Below are 20,710 nucleotides of genomic sequence, written 5' to 3' on the forward strand. Positions count from 1 at the left end.
TGGCGGATGCCAGGAGTATGCTACCTGCCCAAATACATAGTGCCAACTGTAAAGTTTAGTGAAGGAGGAATAATGGTCTGGGGCTGTTTTTCATGGTTTGGCCTAGGTCCGTTGGTTCCATTGAAGGGAAATCTTAACGCTACAGTATTCAGGGACATTCTAGACGATTCCATCGAACACCTTTGTGATTAATTAGAATGCCGACTGCGAGCCAGGCCTAATAGCCCAACATCAGTTTCCGATCTCACTAATGATCTTGTGGCTGAATGGAAGCCAGTCCCCGCAGCAATGTTCCAACATCTAGTGGAAAGCCTTCCCAGAAGAGTGGAGGCTGTTATAGCAGCAAACGGGGGACCAACTCCATATTATTTCCCATTATTTTGGAATGAGATGTTTGACGAGCAGGTGTCCACATACATTTGGTCATGTAGTGTATCAAACACATGGCAACCATCTGTTTTATGTGTCCAATACCATTCCATTGATTCCATTCCAGACATTACTATGAGCCCATCCTCCCCTTTTAAGGGGCCACCGGCCTCCGGTGGTTCACGCATCAGTGTATCATCCATCCTTGTGATTGTAAACCGTTTTGGGTGATTTTAGTTGACCATAGGAAATAAGAGCTAGTGCGTAAACATCCGCAATACGGGTTTGATTGAATAAGCTCTCTCTCTCGCTTCCCTGCTTGGCTATACTCAGTTGACTGTCTCCTCTGCTGTAGTCCACTGTCCGCTGTTTCCCTTGACACAGAAGGCACAAAAGACCCTGAGAGGTATGGTGTGTGTGTTGCTGGATGAAGCGTCAGTGTGCGAGAGACAGTGTGGGCACTTTCTTGGGTGAGATAGTACATTGTGTGTGTTTGTGTGTTTGCGTCTGTGTGACCCAGGCTCAAACCTCTCTTTGCAGCTGCCAACATCAGGTAACAACTTTTTCTTCTTCTCTCATCCACTTGAAATTATAATTTTAAATTCCTTGAAGACTCATTTTGTTGTCACAAAAACAAATCCCTTTAAATGTATTTATTGTCTTATTGAGGAAATTGATACTGGGGATGTGGTGGATATATATGAGAAGAGTGATTTTGTGTTTTGTTTACTGCTAAATCAATCTGCTCAGATATATATTTTTTGGCCCCATTGTGTTGCATAGGGGGCTACTGCAGGATTGTTTTAGATGTTATGGATGTTTTAGACGTCTATGACTCAGATTTGACATTAGCATGCATGCTTTAGAGAGCATTTCATAAAATTACTGGGTAAAAAAACCCATTTTGTTCATACTTTAAAAACTCTACAAAGTTTGACCAAAGAGTAATCCCATAAATTTATGTAGCTAGTAAAACCGACAAAGACAACATTCACTTGATATTTATACCATTAGGTATTAGGTAAGTGATTTATCATTTTTGGCATGCAATATCCCCCCCCCCCCCCCCACATTGTCTCCAAACCCAGGGACAAAAAGTTTGTGGACTTAGTCGACTCCCTTTCCTGTCTAGTAGCTTCTGATGTTTGCTTTAGTGTCCACTGAACTCTCAATGTGACTTTTTGAGAGAGCGGTGCATCTCTAAAGGGAGAGTTTCACACTATGGTAACTGAGAGGGAGGGTGTTTAATTTTGTATTTTAGCTTTATTTAACTTGGCAAGTCATTTAAGAACATATTCTTATTTACAATGACGGCCTACACCAGCCAAATCCAGACAACGCTGGGCCAATTGCACACCACCATATGGGACTCCCAATCACTGCCGGTTGTGAAACAGCCTGGAATTGAACCAGGGGCTGTAGTGACACCTCTAGCACTGAGATGTAGTGACTTAGACCGCTGCACCACTCAGGAGCCCTAAAGGGACTCAAGATTTAAATGTTCTAAAGTTGGGGGAAATGGTTTGTCCGTTGGTTTTGAATTGCATAATAAGGGATTGTCATTGCCCTTATCAGAGACCAAGGTGGACAAACCTCATGTCTGTCTTTGATATAGAGTATGATAAAATAATTTGAATGGCCCATTTATACCCATAATTAAAGGGGCAGTCTGCAGTTCAAACAATAACAAAGCGTTTACCCTGCCACTAATTTTTTAAACAGCTGAGGGATGGGGCTGGTAGATAGACAGAGCTATGGATGCAAGGACTGCAAGGACTGACCATCCATGAGATATATCAAATATAATATTTTAGGTTCTGATGGAGTACGACAATTAAACAAGGCATTAATAACTTATATTCTTCAAGAATCAATGGGTATATAACAATAATATAAAAGTACAAAAATGTATGTACTAATCACACTTTGCCGCTTTAAAGGCCCAAAACAGCTGTTTTTATCTCAATATCAAAACAAAGAAGCAAAAAACGATATCTCAAGCAAGAATTTTGCTAGCAATGTTTGGGAGTGGTCTGAGTGGAAGGGTTCCCTTTCAGTCGGTACTCTCGGCACATCACAACTCACTTTTGCGACTTCGATTGAAGAACTAAAATCACACCTGACAAGGCTAATGAAATCTGTGCCTTTCTGAAAGCCCCACCTTCCACAGGTGATAACCCTGTGGCTCGAATTCATTCCTTAAATTATTTCACTCTTCACCTCAATGTGAGCAAGAACAATTCACGCTTCTACAAAAAAAATAACATTGGAACATGAGACTATCTGACTTTGTGCCATCTAAACTGTCCCTTCATGGTTGAGCATGTTCACCCGATGGACGTTGTGTGCTGGGGTTTGTATTTGTTCTCAGAGTTTTATTGTCACAAAAAAATGTGTTATTCTTCGATTTGCTTTAGCAATGAGTAAGATGGCAAAAAATTTCACAGAGACGATGAAGGCTAAGCCGGGCTCGGGTTCGCGACCATGCCTCCAGTATTGCGGTTATACTATTTCTCCCAAAAATACTCACAATTTCTGTTGTTCGGCTTGGAACACACTCAGGAGGACTTCACTCAAATTAGTTTGTGTGCGCATTGCCAGCGGCTGCATGCAAACTCCTTGGATAGACATGTAGCATTCTTGAGAAAGCTTGGGGTTAACATTGGCGACCTTCCTGTGATGGATGCCGGTACCTGCCAAGTTGCAGGATGTGGGGAGGGATTTGGGGCTGTGGTCAGAGCAGAACTAGCCTCCCAGCAGGGCGATAGTGAGCCAGCTCCCATAGTGACTCACTGGGCCCAGGTTCGGATGACGACATGTTGACTCTGGCGGGCTCAGCAGGGTTCTTGGTTGATGAGGAGGACTTAATTCAGGGGCAGCCACCTCCTCACGCTAGTGATTGTCCTCCCCCGCAGAAGTGACCTTCCTCCACCACAGAAAAAATCTGTACCTGCCCCCTGTGATTGCTGCAGTCAAGCACCACCTGCCTCTTTTTACGGATTTCGGCAAGGAGTGACGACAACCTGGTCCAATCAGAGACAACGATAGACAGCTGTCCCTGATTGAGAACCATACCCTGCCAAAACATAGAAAATAAAGAACATAGAAAAAGGAACATAGAATGCCCACCCTAGTCACACCCTGGCCTAACCAAAATAGAGAATAAAACCCTCTCTATGGCCTAGGCGTGACAGGAATACAACTTTCCCGAATTGGATCCTTTGTTTGTACCCCTCAGGGCAATTGAACTGATCCCAGAGGCTGATCCAAAACACAGCTAGCGGAGAAGAGATATTCGGAGTGGACTTCTAGTCCGACTCAGGATGCGTGCACACCATCCACCACTTTCGAGTATATTTCTCGCTAATGTTCAGTCTCTGGATAATAAAGTAGATGAGCTCAGGGCGAGAATCTCCTTCCAGAGAGACATCAGGGATTGTAACATACTTTGTTTCATATACTGTCTTTGTCCATACAGCCAGCTGGGTTCTCAGTATATCGCGCAGACAGGAATAAAGAACTCTCCTGGAAGAAGAAAGGAGGGGGTGTATGTTTCACGATTAACCACTCATGGTGTGATTGTGATAACATACAGGCCTTTTGTTCTCCTGACCTGGAATACCTCACAATAAAATGCCGACCGTATTATCTCCCAAGAGTATTCTCTTTGGTTATAATCACAGCCATGTATATTCCCCCTCAAGCCGATACCACGACGGCACTCAAAGAACTTTACTGGACTTTATGCAAACTGGAAACCACACATCATGAGGCCACATTTATTGTAGCTGGGGATTTTGACAAAGCAAATTTGTGGAAAACGCTACCGAAGTTCAACCAACACATTGACTATAGCCCTCGCTCTGAGAAAACATTAGACCACTGCTATACTCAGCTTTGAAATGCCTACAAGACCCTCCCCTGCCCTCCCTTCGGCAAATCACGACTCCATTTTGCTCTTCCCTTCCTACAGGCAGAAACTCAAAAAAGAAGTACACGTGCTAAGGACTATTCAATGCTGTTCTGACCAATCAGATTCCATGCTTCAAGATTGTTTTGATCGCACAGACTGGGATATGTTCCGGGTAGCCTCTGAGAATAACATTGACGAATACACAGATACGATGACTGAGTTTATCAGGAAGTGTATAGGAGATGTTGTACCCACTGTGACTATTAAAACCTACCCTAACCAAAAACATTGGATAGACAGCAGCATTTGCGCAAAACGGAAAGCGCGAACCATTGCATTTAACCATGGCAAGGTGACTGGGAATATGGACGAACACAAACAGTGGAGTTATTCCCTCCGTAAGCAATCAAACAAGCAAAGTGTCAGTATAGAGACAAAGTGGAGTCGCAATTCAACGGCTCAGAAACGAGACGCATGTGGCAGGGCCTACAGACAATCACGGACTACAAAGGGAAAACCAGCCATGTTGGGGAGATCGACGTCTTGCTTCCAGACAAGCTAAACACCTTCCTCGCCTGCTTTGAGAATAACACAGTGCCACGGATGCGTTCCGCTACCAAGGACTGTGGGCTCTCCTTCTCTGTGGTCGACGTGAGTAAGACATTTAAGCGTGTTAACCCTCGCAAGGCTGCCGTCCCAGGCGGCATCCCTAGCCACGTCCTCAGAGCATTTACGGACATATTCAATCTCTCCCTATCCCAGTCTGCTGTCCCCACTCGCTTCAAGATGTCCACCATTGTTCCTGTACCCAAGAAAGCAAAGGTAACTGAACTTTATGACTATCGCCCTGTCACAATCACTTCTGTCATCATGATGTGTTTTGAGAGGCTAGTTAAGGATCATATCACCTGTACTTTACCTGACACCCTAGACCCACTCCAATTTGCTTACCGCCCCAATAAATAATAAATAAATGTGCTGCTGATGTTTGAGAACACTGGGAGCATCCCTGTCGAGTGGTCGTTCCTGTTCCCAGAAGACCAGCAGATAGAGCTTGAGTACTGGGCTGAGACTGGGGAGTTCAGCACTACAGAGCTCCACCATATGAAGGTGCAGGATAACAGGCTGTTTAATATAACACCCCGCTCTGGTAAACTACATCCAGGACAGCAGAAGGCAGTGACATTTAGCTACAGACATGACTTTGCTGGTACTGACCGTCTCCCAGTCCTGTTCAAGCTATCTCACGGCAGAGAGATTCTGTTGAACTTCATGGGAGTGACGGTGGAGAGAGACAGGCACTACCTCCACTTCACCTCCACCAAGCACGTCTTCGCCCCAGTGGCAATCGGGGGGTTCAGTCCACCTAAACAGGTGTATGAGCTGTACAACGGAGGGGCTATCCCTCTGAGGTACCGTGTGGACACAGAGCCCCTTGAGCAGCTGACGGCTGATAACTTTGGTCACCCCGTGCTGCAGTGTCTCAACCCCCAGGGAGAGGTGAAGCCTGGCAGGACAGCCCTGCTGGAGTGGGTCCTCTCCCCCCTGGAGGCAAAGACTTACAGTGTGGACATCTCTATCCATGTGCTGGAGGGAGACACTATGCTGTTGACGTTTGAAGGCTGTGGGTTTGATAACAGTGTGCTGGGAGAGTCGGCACCAGTACAGCTTCATGATGCCTACATGTCTGTCCCCAGCACACAGAGGATGGCCCTGCCCAACCAGGTGCTGTTCCTGTCAGAGGAGAGATTGTCTCTTGGGGACATCCCAGTCTGCTGTCGCTCCACACGGGTCCTGTTCCTGACGAATGTCTCCCACAGTGACAGAGTCCTCTACACCTGGAACCTGACTGACCAGTCAGTCCAGATCTACCCAGAGAATGGTACTCTGTCTCCAGGGGAGAGTTCTCTCTGTATCCTGACTCTCCAGGCCTCTGGCAGCCCCAGCTTCTACCAGCTAGACATCATCTGTGAGGTGACCCTGGAGGAAGCTCTATCTCAGTACGATCAGGATCTACAGCAGTGGGAGCTGGAGAGAGACAGACAGATGAACGAGTTTACCCTGACTGAGAAAGACCTGCAGCCGAGTCAGACCAGCTACCCCCAGGGTCATACACCGAGTCAGACCAGCTACCCCCAGGGTCATACACAGAATCAGACCAGCTACCCCCAGGGTCATACACAGAATCAGACCAGCTACCCCCAGGGTCATACACCGAGTCAGACCAGCTACCCCCAGGGTCATACACCGAGTCAGACCAGCTACCCCCAGGGTCATACACAGAATCAAACAAAGGAGAGCAACACTAAGGAGGTTGTACCTTCCCCACAGAAGCCTGGACCTGTAGTCAGGAAGTACAAGACTCTGCCTCCTATCCATAGCAGCAGCAGCAGTGCCGTGGTGGGGGGTATGTGTACCAGGCCCAGTCGTGCTGAGCGGAGGGCCCAGAGAGAGGCTAGCCAGGTATGGAGGAGACTTGAACCGCACTGCCCCACCCTGCTACACCTGGGGGTCACCGCCCGCTCACACTCCCTCCTAGAGTTCCAGACCTTCTTCCCCTCCCTGCTCAGCACACACCACATCAACAGGTCGGCCCGGCCCAATGTGACCCGTTGTGAATCCCGTCAGAGCAGACCTCCATCTGTAGACATGCCCCCTCTCAGCCACGGACCAGAGAGAGACATCATTACCCACACGCTCACCTCTATATTCAGGAGCCTCCTGGACGACCCTCGCTTCCACCACTCTCTGGTGAACGGTGTGGCTGAACCCGTGCCTTACTTCACCCAGCTGAGACAGACTGCTTACTCCCCTACCACACCTCTCCCTGGGGCTGCTTCGCCCTATCCTGGTACCTCCATGCCCTATCCTGGGACCAGGGAGGCCCATCCACCTTACCCCCCTACTCCTCAGCTCCTCATGGGGGGCAGTCTGTACAGTGCTGGGGTAACAGAGGTAACAAAGCAACAGCCACAGACCCCGAAGCCAACAGTGAAGCGAGAGCATCAGTTCAGCATTCAGGAGACCATCCGCAGGTTGCCAGAGTTCTGTGACGTGACAGAGGAGGTTCTCCTCAACACCTTACAGAACCTGATTGTGGAGGCCTTCCTGGGAGAGCTGGTCCTTACAGCCAGGCCACGAATCATCGCCCTTCCTCCTGTCTCTGCCAGGTCTGTCAGAACCTCCTGGATGCCAGAATAGCCTGTTCTCAGATCTGTTTGTGTGGGCTTGTCAACTCCTATGGTCAGACCCACACCCCCTCCAGCTTGTACAATGATCATAAACCGATTTTCTACGGAGAGTTGATCTATCAAGCATGTTCATTAGTCCAGACTCCACAGATTACACATTTTTATTGATCACAATCATTTTCAACCATTATCAATAACGTTAAACCATGACTTATCACTCGTTGATGGATATAGTAATTAGCTATGTTTCCATTCATTTATCCAGTGAATTCTTGTCGACGTTGGTATCCCGAGTGGCGCAGCGGTCTAAGGCACTGCATCTCCTGTGCTAGAAGCGTCACTACAGTCACCCTGGTTCGAATCCAGGCTGTAACACAACCGGCCGTGATTTGGAGTCCCATAGGGCGACGCACAATTGGCCCAGCGTCGTCCGGGTTTGGCCGTCATTGTAAATAAAGAATTTGTTCTTAATTGACTTGCCTAGTTAAATAAAAGGTTAAATTCGCGTAGAATATAGATGCGACAGTTGCCTGCTAGGGTGAGTCGATAGCAACAAACAGTTGGACGTAATGACGTCACACCAAACAACAACAAACACCTGCTGTGTCATATAAATGTAGTGGGTCAATAGTTTCCAAATTCCCCATCTAGCCAAATTGCACATTTAATAAATTGGAGACAGCCTACAGCCTGTATGACATCCCACACATCTGTTTAATGTATCAGGTTACCTGTGAAAAGGAGAGAATGACAAAATGAACCAATATTTGCCATGTTCCACAGGCCTTCCCTGTGGCTCAGTAGTTCCCTGTGGCTCAGTTGGTAGAGCATGGTGTTTGCAACGCCAGCATGGTGTGTGCAACGCCAGGGTTGTGGGTTCGATTTCCCACGGGGGCCCAGTACAATTTTTTTTATTTTTTTTTAAATGCATGAAATGAAATGTATGAATTCACTACTGTAAGTCGCTCTGGATAAGAGCGTCTGCTAAATGACTAAAATGTAATGTAAATGTAATCCACAGACGATGCAATCGCCATCGCACTGCACACTCCCCTATCCCATCTGGACAAGAGGAATACTTATGTACGAATGCTGTTCATTGACTATAGCTCACTATTCAACACCATAGTACCCTCCAAGCTCATCATTAAGCTCAGGGCTCTGGGTCTGAACCCCGCCCTGTACAACTAGGTCCTGGACTTCCTGACGGGCTGCCCCCAGGTGGTGAAGGTAGGAAACAACACCTCCACTTCGCTGATCCTAAACACCCCACAAGGGTGTGTGCTCAGCCCCCTCCTGTACTCCCTGTTCACCCATGACTGCGTGGCCACACGCCTCCAACTCAATCATCAAGTTTGCAGACAACATAACAGTAATAGGCCTGATTACCAACAATGACAAAACAGCCTACAGAGAGGAGGTGAAGGCCTTGGGAGTGTGGTGTCAGGAAAATAACCTCTCACTCAATGTCGACAAAACAAAGGAGCTGATAGGGTGCACGCCCCTAGCCACATTGACGGGACCACAGTGGAGCAGATGGAAAGCTTCAAGTTCCTTGGTGTACACATCACTGACGATCTGAAATGGTCCATCCACACACACAGTGTGGTGAAGAAGGCGCAACAGCGCCTCTCCAACCTCAGGAGGCTGAAGAAATATGGCTTGGCACCTAAAACCCTGACAAACTTATACAGATGCATAACTGAGAGCATCCTGTCGAGCTGTATGGCAACTGCACTGACCGTAATGCCATGAGTGTGTAAAGCTGTCATCAAGGCAAAGGGTAGCTACTTTGAAGAATCTCAAATATAAAATATTTGTTTAACACGTTTTTGGTTACTGCATGATTCCATGTGTTATTTCATAGTTTTGATGTCTTCACTATTACTCTACAATGTAGAACATAGTCAAAATAAAGAAAAATCCTTGAATAAGTAGGTGTGTCCAAACTTTTCACCGGTACTTTACATACATAAATATAAATACACACACACACACACACACACACACACACACACACACACACACACACACACACACACACACACACACACACACATATATATATATATATATATATATATATATATACATATCTTTTAAAAATACATTTTCCTTTATTATTTTCAGCTAACCCTACCACCCCTCCCCTAATTGGAGTAAACTAATGAACAACAACATGTAGGCTTCTACTTGCAACTTACACACACTATATACATTCTACGGACACAATCTGTTTTACAATAGTTATAGTTTGTTTGTTTTTAGTCTTGTCCTTCCTGTACCCTCAACTTCTCCCATCTTTTTCTGATGTCCATCCAGTTTGATTTATATTTGTCATATATTTTTTAACTGTGCTGTTTCAAAAAAGTTCTGAACTGATATACATTTTACAGACACAGTATATTTTAAAATGTTATATTGTTGTTATTAGTCCCAACCTTCACCTCCATTCCTCCCATCTATCTCTTAACAGCATTCATATTGGATTTATTTTTGCCAAATATTTTTCAGCTGTGCTGTGATGCTTTTCAAACGTTCTGAACCTTTCTATGCTTATAGTTTCTACAGATTGTAAATGAAATATAAACCTTTTTGCTAAAAGTATTATTATATTATTGATCAATTGGCTATGACTTTTCAAATCACCCAGTATTGCTATCTACAGCGTTAGTTCCAGGTAAATGTTGCAATTCTTCAGCCATTGCTGGACCTGTGACCAAAAACAAGCTACATATGGACAGTACCAAAATGATCTAATGACTCTGTCTGTTTGCAGCAAAATCTGCAGAGCTGGAAAGGTTGTATCCCCCATATACTGTATATAACATTATTTTGGTTGCAAGAATTTTGTATAATAATTTAAATTAAAAAATGAAACGTTTTGAATCCGGCGTCATTTTTGCATGTCAGTTCATAAACCACGTGCCATGGAATCGGTACATCGAAAATCTCTTTCCAACTAAACTCAGCAACCCAGGGTCCCTGCTCATCTGCGTGAACGTGCCTTAGGCATGCTGCAAGGAGGCATGATGACTGCAGATGTGGCCAGGGCAATAAATTGCAATGTCCGTACTGTGAGAAGTCTAAGACAGAGCTACAGGGAGTCAGGACGGACAACTGATCGTCCTCGCAGTGGCAGACCACGTGTAACAACACCTGCACAGGATCGGTACATCCGAACATCACACCTGCGGGACAGGTACATGATGGCAACAACAACTGCCCAAGTTACACCAGGAATGCACAATCCCTCCATTAGTGCTCAGACTGTCCACAATAGGCTGAGAGAGGCTGGACTGAGGGCTTGTAGGCCTGTTGTAAAGCAGGTCCTCACCAGACATCATCGACAACAACGTTTCCTATGGGCACAAACCCATCGTCGCTGGACCAGACAGGACTGGCAAAAAGTGCTCTTCACTGACGAGTCACAGTTTTGTCTCATCAGGGGTGATGGTCGGATTCGCGTTTATCGTCAAAGGAATGAGCATTACACCGAGGCCTGTACTCTGGAGCAGGATCGATTTGGAGGTGGAGGGTCCGTCATGGTCTGGGGCGGTGTGTCACAGCATCATCGGACTGAGCTTGTTGTCTCTGCCCGCAATCTCAATGCTGTGCCATTACAGGGAAGACCTCCTCCCTCATGTGGTAGCCTTCCTGCAGGCTCATCCTGACATGACCCTCCAGCATGACAATGCCAACAGCCATACTGCTCTTTCTGTGCGTGATTTCGTGAAAGACAGGAATGTCAGTGTTCTGCCACGGCCAGCGAAGAGCCCAGATCTCAATTCAATTGAGCACGTCTGGGACCTGTTGGATTGGAGGGTGAGGGCTAGGGCCATTCCCCCCAGAAATGTCCGGGAACTTGCAGGTGCCTTGGTGGAAGAGTGGGGTAACATCTCACAGCAAGAACTTGCAAATCTGGTGTAGTCCATGAGGAAGAGATGCACTGCAGTACTTAATACAGCTGGTGGCCACACCAGATACTGATTGTTACTTTTTATTTTGCCCCCCCCCCTTTGTTCAGGGACACATTATTAAATTTCTGTTAGTCTCATGTCTGTGGAACTTGTTTAGTTTATGTCTCAGTTGTTGAATCTTGTTATGTTCATACAAGTATTTACACATGTTAAGTTTGCTGAAAATAAACGCAGTATACAGTCAGAGGACGTTTCTTTTTTGCTGAGTTTATTTTGCAATATGTATGGCACAGCTGGCAATTTTTTTGTCCTTAAATGAAACTGGTATATTTTTTTAGTTATCACAATTTTCTTTAACAAATTTTGGTCTTTAATGCAGGGCCCTGGGATTATTATTGATGCTGCCTTTCCAGCGCTGGGTGGTAGCCACTCTCTTGGATGCATCAAGGTCCCCGACAGGTCTGCTGGCACTGGCCCAGTGGGGAGACCCTCCGGTACTGTCGCAAGGGGTGCTCATGGGACAGGTGTTATTCTGTTGGTCATGACAGACGTGTTCCCCCAAGTGTGGGGTGCGCTGTGCGACGGTTACTCGATTTGGGGGTATGGACGGTGGGACAGAGTGCCCGACATATCAATTACCTGGAGCTTCTGAGGGTTCAGGCGCCTCCTCCCACATTTGTTGGGCTGTTTAGTGGAGGCTACACCCCTGGTTGGTTGCCCAGATATGGCAAAGGTTAGGCAGGGCCGACCTAGATCTTTACGCATCGCAAGAAAACTCGCAGTGTTGTCGGTTCTTCTCGCTGAGGGACCTGAGTGCCCCTTTGGGAACTATTGCGCTCCAGTGGTCTTGGACCCTGCTGTACCTATTGCGCCCACATGGGATTTAGCTCTGGTTTTGGAGGCATTGTGCCCGCTTTGAGCCTCTGGAGTTGGTGGATCTGAAGATCCTCTCCTACAAGAGCTCTCTGCTTATGGCTTTGGCCTCGGCTAAATGTGTTGCGGGCCTCCACACCTTATCTGTACATGGTTCCTGTACTCAGTTCACCCCTGGCGACTCTAAGGTGACGTTGTGTCCTAATGCGGCCTTCATGGTTATGACCTACACGTCTTTAGCCTTTGAGCTATTTTCCCTTTTCACCTCCTCCTTTTGCTTCTGAAGAGCAACAGAGGTTTCATGCTCTGTGTCCAGTACTAGCTTTATGCATGCCCTTTGAGTGGACCCGAGATATCTGGTTATGTGACCAGCTTTTTGTCTGTTTAGCTAATCCAGCTCGTAGCAGGGCGCTCTCTAAGCAGCGTCTCTCCTACTGACTTGTGGAGGTTTTCTCCCTGGCATACAGCAGCAAGTGATAAGGGTTACTTAGCGGTGTATGTGCCCACTCGACCATGGGCCTGGCAGCGTCTTGGGCATTATTTAAATGATTGACTGTAGGGGATATTTGCGCTGCGGCAAGTTGGGCATCACCACACATTTTTTTATAGCTTGGATGTCACTGCTCCCAGTGTATCCCACAGTGTGCTTACAGCTGGGACAGGAGAAGGTGTGCACAATACCAAGACTATCTTGCGGGTGGAGGTCTGGGTGGTCTGCCATGGGCCATTTCAGTTGGTATCCATTGGGGCCGGCTTGGGGCGGGATTTCAATTTTCCATAGTTGTGTTGAACTGACATGGTTTGGTAGGTTACTTTCTAAATGCAATCCATTAAAGTTACTAATTACCTGTCCAAAAGTGTATCAGTAACGTAACTTTTGGATTACCAAAACTCAGTAACATAATCTGATTACTTTCCTATTAAGAGGCATTAGTAGAAGACACAAAGGAATATTACCAATTGAACGACACCTATTGCAGGGTCAGTCAATGTTAGAGTTTAGCTGGCCATAAATGTATGTTGCAATTGACTTTATGGGCTAGGTATGTTTCTAACCCATTGCTTTCTACTTCAATACAGATAATAATACGATTAGGCTCTATCTTTATATTAAAAAACAAAATCTGTCAGATTTCTAATAGTTTCAGTTGATTAAATACCCTTTATCTTCAAGCATATGACTTGGAAATATTGATTAGATAAATAGTTTTACCTGAACATAAGCCAAAATCTAAGGACTTATTTGCCTACTCTGTTGTTTATATTTTTGCTTCAAAACATTGTTGAAAAATAAATACTGCTGTCATGGAATGACATGCCTTGAGCACTTCCCGAAAAATGGCTATTTGCATGTGAAAAATGATTGCCCAGCCTGCTGTTTAAGTTTTTGTTGGTGACACTTTGATATCTCGATAATTTCAGTCTATTAAAAGTGCACAAGTTTGAGCATGTGTCCGTTAGGCCTATGGAAAAATATTAAATCATCTCAAATTTGATTGAGCAATAAAAAGTCCCACTCGTGGTATTCAATATGATACAAAACGAAGGAAAAAAATAATTTGCCTGCTCTGGTCCTTTAAACTTTATACTCAATTATAAATACTAATAAATAATATATGCCATTTAATTTGTTGTCATTATAGGTATGAAGAATCGTTTACTATTCCTTTGCCTATTGGCCTCAGCATTTGCTGTGTCTGTAAGTACTGATAAATCCACTCTTGCTTTTCGAAACAGCTTTTTAATAAAATAAATGAATAACCACAAGTCTAATGATATTTTATCAATAATTCCTTGCTATTCCCAAGGTCAAAGGCAAACCTCACGACAAACATCAAGCTTTATCCAAGTCCTCACACACAGCTAAAGAGAAGGTAAAGTGCATCCAACTCCTGTATTTTAAATAAATCTCTTTAAAAACAGAACACATTGACAAGGATTCTCCAGAAACTTTACCTTTCATTGTTGTATTATTATTTCATTTATGGCAAAAGTTTGTCCAGAGGCTATATCTTTTGTTATATTTAGAAAACGTTTTTCCAGAAACCTTTCATTTTTAATTGTATTGACTTTTTACACTTCCCTTCCTGTTAAAGGACATTGTTCCAGATGAGGCCAATGAGGGGGAGGTCTTGCCGACTTTCATGACCTTTGAGTCTAGCAGTCAGGAGCAGGAAGACGAGGACATGAGCTACGAGGACAATGCTAATGTTAATCTGGGTCCCTCCAATGAGGAAGGGGTGTTCGAGGTGTCTGACAGTGGTGAGAGGAGCACACCTGTCCTGCTGAGCGATAAGGCACTGGTGGACCTCCTCCAGGGGGAGTCAGAGGAAGAAGAGGTGGAAGAGGAGGAGGAGGAAGAAGAGGAGGAGGGAAAGATCGAGTCTGAGGAGACACAGTCTGAAGAGGAGGAGGGAGAAGAAGCGGAGGGAGACTTGGAAAAGGAGGAGGAGGATCAGGAGGTGGTAGAGGTGGAGGAGGAGGTGGATGTGGAGGCAGAGAAAGAGGCAGAAAAGGTGGAGGCGATGGCGGATGAGGAGGAGTCAGTTGAGGATGAGGAGAAGGGAGAGGAAGAGGAGGAACCTGTGGTCGGGGACCGAGGAGTAAAGCAAGAGGCTGAAGTCGAAGAGACGTACAGCAACACCGAGCCGGAGATTCCAGAGGATCTGGACTACGCAGGCGATAGTGACAACACACAGCCCCTGGAAACCGAGCTTGAGGAAGGGAAACCCCTTGCCGAAGATGCCCAGCTCCTCTTAAATAAGGAAGAGGAGGCAAAGGTGGAGGAGAAAGAAGAACAAGTTAGCAAGGAAGACGAAATCCCCACTGCCACTGATGACTATGAGTCCCAGCAGGACATACAAGACACCGAGGCCTCTGAGAGCCAGGAAGTGCTCGGCCAGTACAAACTCCCTGAGGGAAGCAAGGACCAGGAGAAAGGTTCCAAGGACGATTCCCAAGAAAAGGGGAACAATAAAAAAGACGGAGACACGGACGCTGAACTCCAAGAGACAAAGAACAGTGTGGATCTTGATGGGACACGTCTTGCTGTAGAAGGGGGAGAAGAGAAGGAGGAGAAGAACATAAACGAGAGAGCCAGTCACACCCTAGGCAAAGCTAGGAAGCAGAGGAAGAACCAGAGGGTGAGGAAGCACCCCCCACAGAGGGATGAGGCACCGCCAGGAGAGGGAGTCCCAGACCACCAGGGGGATGAGGGGGAGAAGGAGCACTACCGCACCACTGACAATGCTGTCTACAAGCCCAAGCGGAGAAGAGCAGGGAAATGGGTAACACTTATCACATATCGCCCATTAGCTATAATGCAATGTCATCATAAAACTTCAACCTACATTGAACCATGTAACCCCTATATAAAGCTAGGCCCTTTTCTGTGAGTGACCTATTTGAAATTAAACCGATGGTCCATGGATGGATCTACTCTATTCTCAGAGCTTCCCAAAATGAATGTACTATACAGTATAGGAAATAGGGTGTCAATTAAAATGCTGCCCACATCTTATCTATTAACATCTGTGGGTGGTTTGTTGACCTCTATTGTGATTTCACCTTCTGTTTCCTACCCAGGCTCCTCTGGTGGGAATGAACCCGGTCCAGATCAGGGCGACAGTGGACCTCTACCCCAGCGCCAGGCCCTCTTTGGCGGCAAGCCTATACAAACCCCAAGCCTCCGCTGCCGGTAAGTGTCAATCTCAGTAAGGCAAGCACGCACGCACACGCACACGCACACACACACACACACACACACACACACACACACACACACACACACACACACACACACACACACACACACACACACACACTAGGAATCTGCTGACTGGGCCCTTTCACTAACACTCCCAGAAGAATAGTGCCACTCCAATTCACCGACGCTACCAAAACAACCCCCCCTCACCTCCGCTGGATTAAGGGTTCAATGAGAGAGCTCATGTTGAATTCGAGCACTGTACAAACTCAAATGGCAATGGAATGCAGGGGGTAATGGCTGTGGGGGTAGTGCTGGTGTTTCCATTGACATCTATAACCACTGGAAAGTACATACTTGTTAATCATGATTAAGGCTTGATTAAAACATTAATAACACATGAACAAAGTATAAATGCAATAACTTAGTGAACGTAGCAGAAAAGAAACAACAGTGTTTTCACATCAATGCTCCACTGATATAAAATTCTAGGGCATGAGTGTGTTTAGGCAATTTTTTTCTTCTCTTTTAGACCCTTGTGAGAACTTCCGTTGTAAACGTGGAAAGACCTGCAAACTCAACGAGGAGAAGAAGCCTATGTGCGTGTGTCGGGAGCCTTCTGCCTGCCCACAGAGTGTCACTGACTATGACCATGTGAGTAGGAACAGTGGTCATTGGGGTGGCCTGGGGGAGGTTCAGAGTTTTAAATCGTTGCCTCTGGATGCTGCGAGCATGGGTTGAATCCGACCCACTGCTCTAGCACTTTCTCTCTCTACTCCTTCCTTTCTTTCTATCCTGTCCAATAAACATAAACAATATGAAAGGAATTCCTTTAAACACATTTGGGAAAAGTTGCTATTAGGGACAGGAACTGTGGGCAATAGAAATTGATAAGATCGGTACCACAGAACTATGCCGCTATAAAAGTTAGGATCTGGGTAGGTTTTCTGATCCTACATCTGTAGTTCGAGGAAACTTGAAGGAAATTTGCCAAGAATCTGGCAATGGTAGGTACAACCCTGACATGATATTCTAACAACGTTGGGAAGCTGTTGGTTTTGGCTAGAATTGTATCTGCAGGCCTCTGTTCGTAAGACAGGTGCACTAGCCTCAGTCCCAATAGAGTTAACTCGATCGGAACTCTTTGATGCTTAGTTTCTTACCAAGAGCAGGATTACTACAATATCTTTAGCTGAAGCATTTCATTTGTTAAATCCATAACACATGAAGTAATGTATCTTTCATGCAGGTATGTGGAACTAACAATGTCACCTACGACACATCCTGTGAGCTCTTTGCCACTAAGTGCAACCTGGAAGGCAGCAAGAGAGGCCATAGACTTCACCTGGACTACACTGGACCCTGCAAATGTAAGACAGCTATAACCAGACCACCTCTACAGTTTCTGACCAATACAGTATCCAATCTGAAATAACTACAGTATAACACATTTTTTTTCAATTTCTTCCTCTCCCTTTCGTTTTATTTCTCATTCTCGTCTGTTTCTCACTCTCTATTTAATTATCTCATCTTACCTTGCCTCTCCCCCTCCTCTCTTTCTTCCACTACCTTGCTCTCTCTGTTAGTCATAGCACCGTGTATGAATGGCGAACTGGTCCAGTTTCCTCTGCGTATGCGCGACTGGCTGAAGAACGTCTTGCTGCAGCTCTATGAACATGACTCCATGTACCCTGGCTTCCTCACCCCCAAGCAACGCATCAGAGTGAGTAAATATCTTCTCTCTTTTTAAATAAATTTGAGAAAAAAACAACCTTATATGGACACCCTTAACTTTAAGCTTAAAATACGCGGGTAACGCTTTACATTAGACATACCATCAATAAAGGGGTTAGAAGTAGTTCATTGATAGTTCCATTATTTGTATTTTCAAAATAATTCATATTCATATAAAGGCGCTTTATGAAGTTTAACCAAATGCATTCTTAGTGATTAATAGTATACATCTCAAAGCCCCAAAACCACCAGTGCCTTACAATTGATTTTCAAATTGGGATCTTGTTAGCACATATTCATATTCAATGCAATACAATTGTATTATTCATGTGTGACCATAAATAATCTCCCAGGTGAGAAAGATCCACGAGAGTGAGAGGCGCCTCCATGCCGGCGACCACCCCATTGAGTTGCTGGCCCAGGACTTCGAGAAGAACTACAACATGTACATCTATCCCGTGCACTGGCAGTTCGCTCAGATGGACCAGCACCCTTCTGACAGGTACAGTACTCTAGGAGAAAGATTCTTTTTTGTTGTTGTTGTTGTTGTTGTTGTCATAATCATAAAAAAGAACCTGCTCTTGGTTACGTCAAGCTTTCATTGAAATGCTAATGAGCTTCTGTAAAAAGTTACACGCCTAGTGCAGTAGGCCAGTAAGACATCATGGATGATGTCATACCTGCAGTCAAATCAGCAAGTAGTGATACAGTCATAAATAATATTGAAGAAGTGTTGTTATATGTCTTTGATATGATTCAAGAGTGAATAGCTTCACTTGTAGCTGTTCATCTTCACAAGACATTCTGATTATGGCTCTCATTGTAATGTTGGTGAATCTGATTCAGATTACTTGTGAATCAGATACATGGTGGGTCTGAATCTAATATGTGATTAAGAATCAGTTTCACTGAACCTTTCACATTTGAGTTTACCTTAAAGGCCCATAGAGTGGGAAACAAAAGTGGAAGCACAGCTGGGATATTACTGGAATTAGTCCATTTGGGTAAATCTAGTTCAGACTGTGTGTGAACCGTTTCTAGTTTTGGGTCAGACTCCCCATACTCAACCCCCAATGGAATAAAACGGAGTGAAACAGGGAAGCTCTACTTGAAGAACGGGAGACGCTTATTTTAGTTTTCTGTTCCAAAATGTTTCAAAACGTTTTCCATTGCATAGGCTTATGAAAATGACACTGGTGTTCCTATCCAGGTTCCTGTCCCACTCTGAGCTGGCCCCCCTGAGGGTCCCATTGGTCCCCATGGAGCATTGTACCTCCCGCTTCTTCCAGGAGTGTGATGCAGACAAAGACAAACAGGTGTCCTTCAGGGAGTGGGCCCACTGCTTCGGCATCAAGGATGGTAAGAGTGTGCAGTCTTATACAAAGTGAAAGCAATTCAATGACCAAAGAATGAGGCTTGACATGATATTGCCAATGTTGTGATAGTTGTAGTAGTTAGATGTGAATGAATGAATGCTGCGTTACTGTAGCTTACAGAAGGACCATGGTCATGTGCTTTCACACATGTTTGATAGTATGACCCTGCATTGTAAACTCTGTGATTTTCCATTTTACCCCTCTGCAGAGGACATGGATGTCAACCTGCTCTTCTGAGTCCAATCAGTACCTCATCAAGCAACCAGCTTTAATAATAATTTAACAAGATCACCTTCAATAATGGCAGAACCACATACCTTAATTGGCAGAAGAGAGACTTGTCTTGATTTAAACTCTATGTTTTTGGGATGCTCTGTAAAGTTAGCCTGGTGGAACCAGCCTAATTGCTGTGTTCACCATTATATTCAACTTCAAGTATCAGTCTGGCATTTATCCTTATTGAAACTGTGTCTGTATGTCTGTAATGAGAAGCATTATTCAAAACTAAGTTGTCAGTGATGGGATCACCTTAAACCAATCAGAGGATGACCTAATTCAAAGCACAGGATTTTGGGGGTGGGTTTTCTGAGAGGACCCTGATTTGACCAGTTCATTTCTACTGCAAAGTACAATTGACTAAAAAGTCAAAGTGAGAATGGACCACTGTCCTTCCATGTCTTATGTCATAGATGAAAGAGGAGGATAGTTCATGTTGTCTTTACATCAGACTAATATAAAACAAATTTGGATTTATAAATATGTGGATGTTCTGTGATACTGTATGCAGATACTGTATAGCTGATAGTGGTATTAGTAGAGTAAGTGATGAGATTATTTTTTTTAGCAATTAACAATGATATCAGTGTTATGAACACATTCCAAGAGGGGGAAGGTTTACGAGTGCTTTTTTGTAGATGACAGACAAGAAAAAAGAAATGGACTTCTATGCAGGTGAGACCGATCAATTTACTTTTTGACCAAAATATTACAGTATTAATTTTAAACATTTAAGTGGGAGCATAACAATACTTTTTTTGTATGAAAACCATTTGTAATTGACTGTCAAAATAAATTGAGCTGTTAAAAGGAGAAATTGAAATGGCAGTAATGGAGTAGAACATGTGATGTTGACAGAATTACTAAGAGTTGAATGCTGCAACAGTTTTTTATGTCTTGCCTGATATAGCTACTTCACTAACCTTTCTAATAAAAGTAATTTTGACCTCATCGGATCTCAGCACATTCCCGTTTGATTGTTTTACTTTATGCACAATTAGATTGAAGGTACATTTATTGATCCCCAGGGGGAAATATTTCATGCACGATAACAAAATTGGTATAACGAAGAGAAACCACTCCAGTATTTATTATTTAGGTTACACTGAAATACACTCAATCCTTCTTTATATTCTTATATGATCATTTGTACTGTGCAATGACATAATTGGGAATTAACTGTAATAAGTTGTGGTTGGTGATGTCACTTTCACGTCAGTGTTGACGTTTTGTCTTTTCTAGTTTGCATGAAAATAATGACAGGCATCTATTTTACACAGCCACCACAGGCAAACAGTTGACTCATCCAACAAAGGCTTATAATAAGGACATAATCGTAATATGATAATATG

At 44.6% G+C, this 20,710-nt stretch overlaps 1 protein-coding gene across 3 annotated transcripts; it reads left to right on the plus strand.

Moving 5' to 3' along the window:
• Window positions 1–517: 517 nt before the first annotated feature.
• LOC106602739 (SPARC-like protein 1) lies at window positions 518–20,314 on the plus strand. Of its 3 annotated transcripts, none has more exons than XM_014195567.2 (11): window positions 518–775; window positions 13,910–13,965; window positions 14,075–14,140; window positions 14,363–15,553; window positions 15,852–15,963; window positions 16,505–16,626; window positions 17,222–17,342; window positions 17,559–17,695; window positions 18,060–18,208; window positions 18,917–19,065; window positions 19,291–20,314. In XM_014195567.2, the coding sequence occupies exons 2-11, from the start codon at window positions 13,912–13,914 to the stop codon at window positions 19,317–19,319; spliced, it is 2,130 nt and encodes a 709-aa protein (XP_014051042.1). In that variant the 5' UTR covers window positions 518–775; window positions 13,910–13,911; the 3' UTR covers window positions 19,320–20,314. The 3 variants fall into 3 exon arrangements, with proteins under 3 accessions (XP_014051042.1, XP_014051041.1, XP_014051043.1); XM_014195566.2 differs by having other exon boundaries at window positions 595–839; XM_014195568.2 differs by having other exon boundaries at window positions 598–922.
• The last annotated feature ends 396 nt before the right edge of the window (window positions 20,315–20,710 follow it).

Source organism: Salmo salar, chromosome ssa04 (assembly GCF_905237065.1).
Source record: "Salmo salar chromosome ssa04, Ssal_v3.1, whole genome shotgun sequence".
In the NCBI taxonomy this organism is placed as follows: domain Eukaryota; kingdom Metazoa; phylum Chordata; class Actinopteri; order Salmoniformes; family Salmonidae; genus Salmo; species Salmo salar.

Bases quoted from the DNA above. Each gene is read 5' to 3' on its own strand.
- LOC106602739 (XM_014195566.2), top strand. From the start codon at position 797: ATGAAGCGTCAGTGTGCGAGAGACAGTGTGGGCACTTTCTTGG. The intron at 16,627-17,221 runs GTGAGTAGGAAC...TCTTTCATGCAG, and splicing joins GTGTCACTGACTATGACCAT to GTATGTGGAACTAACAATGT. The intron at 19,066-19,290 runs GTAAGAGTGTGC...ACCCCTCTGCAG, and splicing joins CTGCTTCGGCATCAAGGATG to AGGACATGGATGTCAACCTG.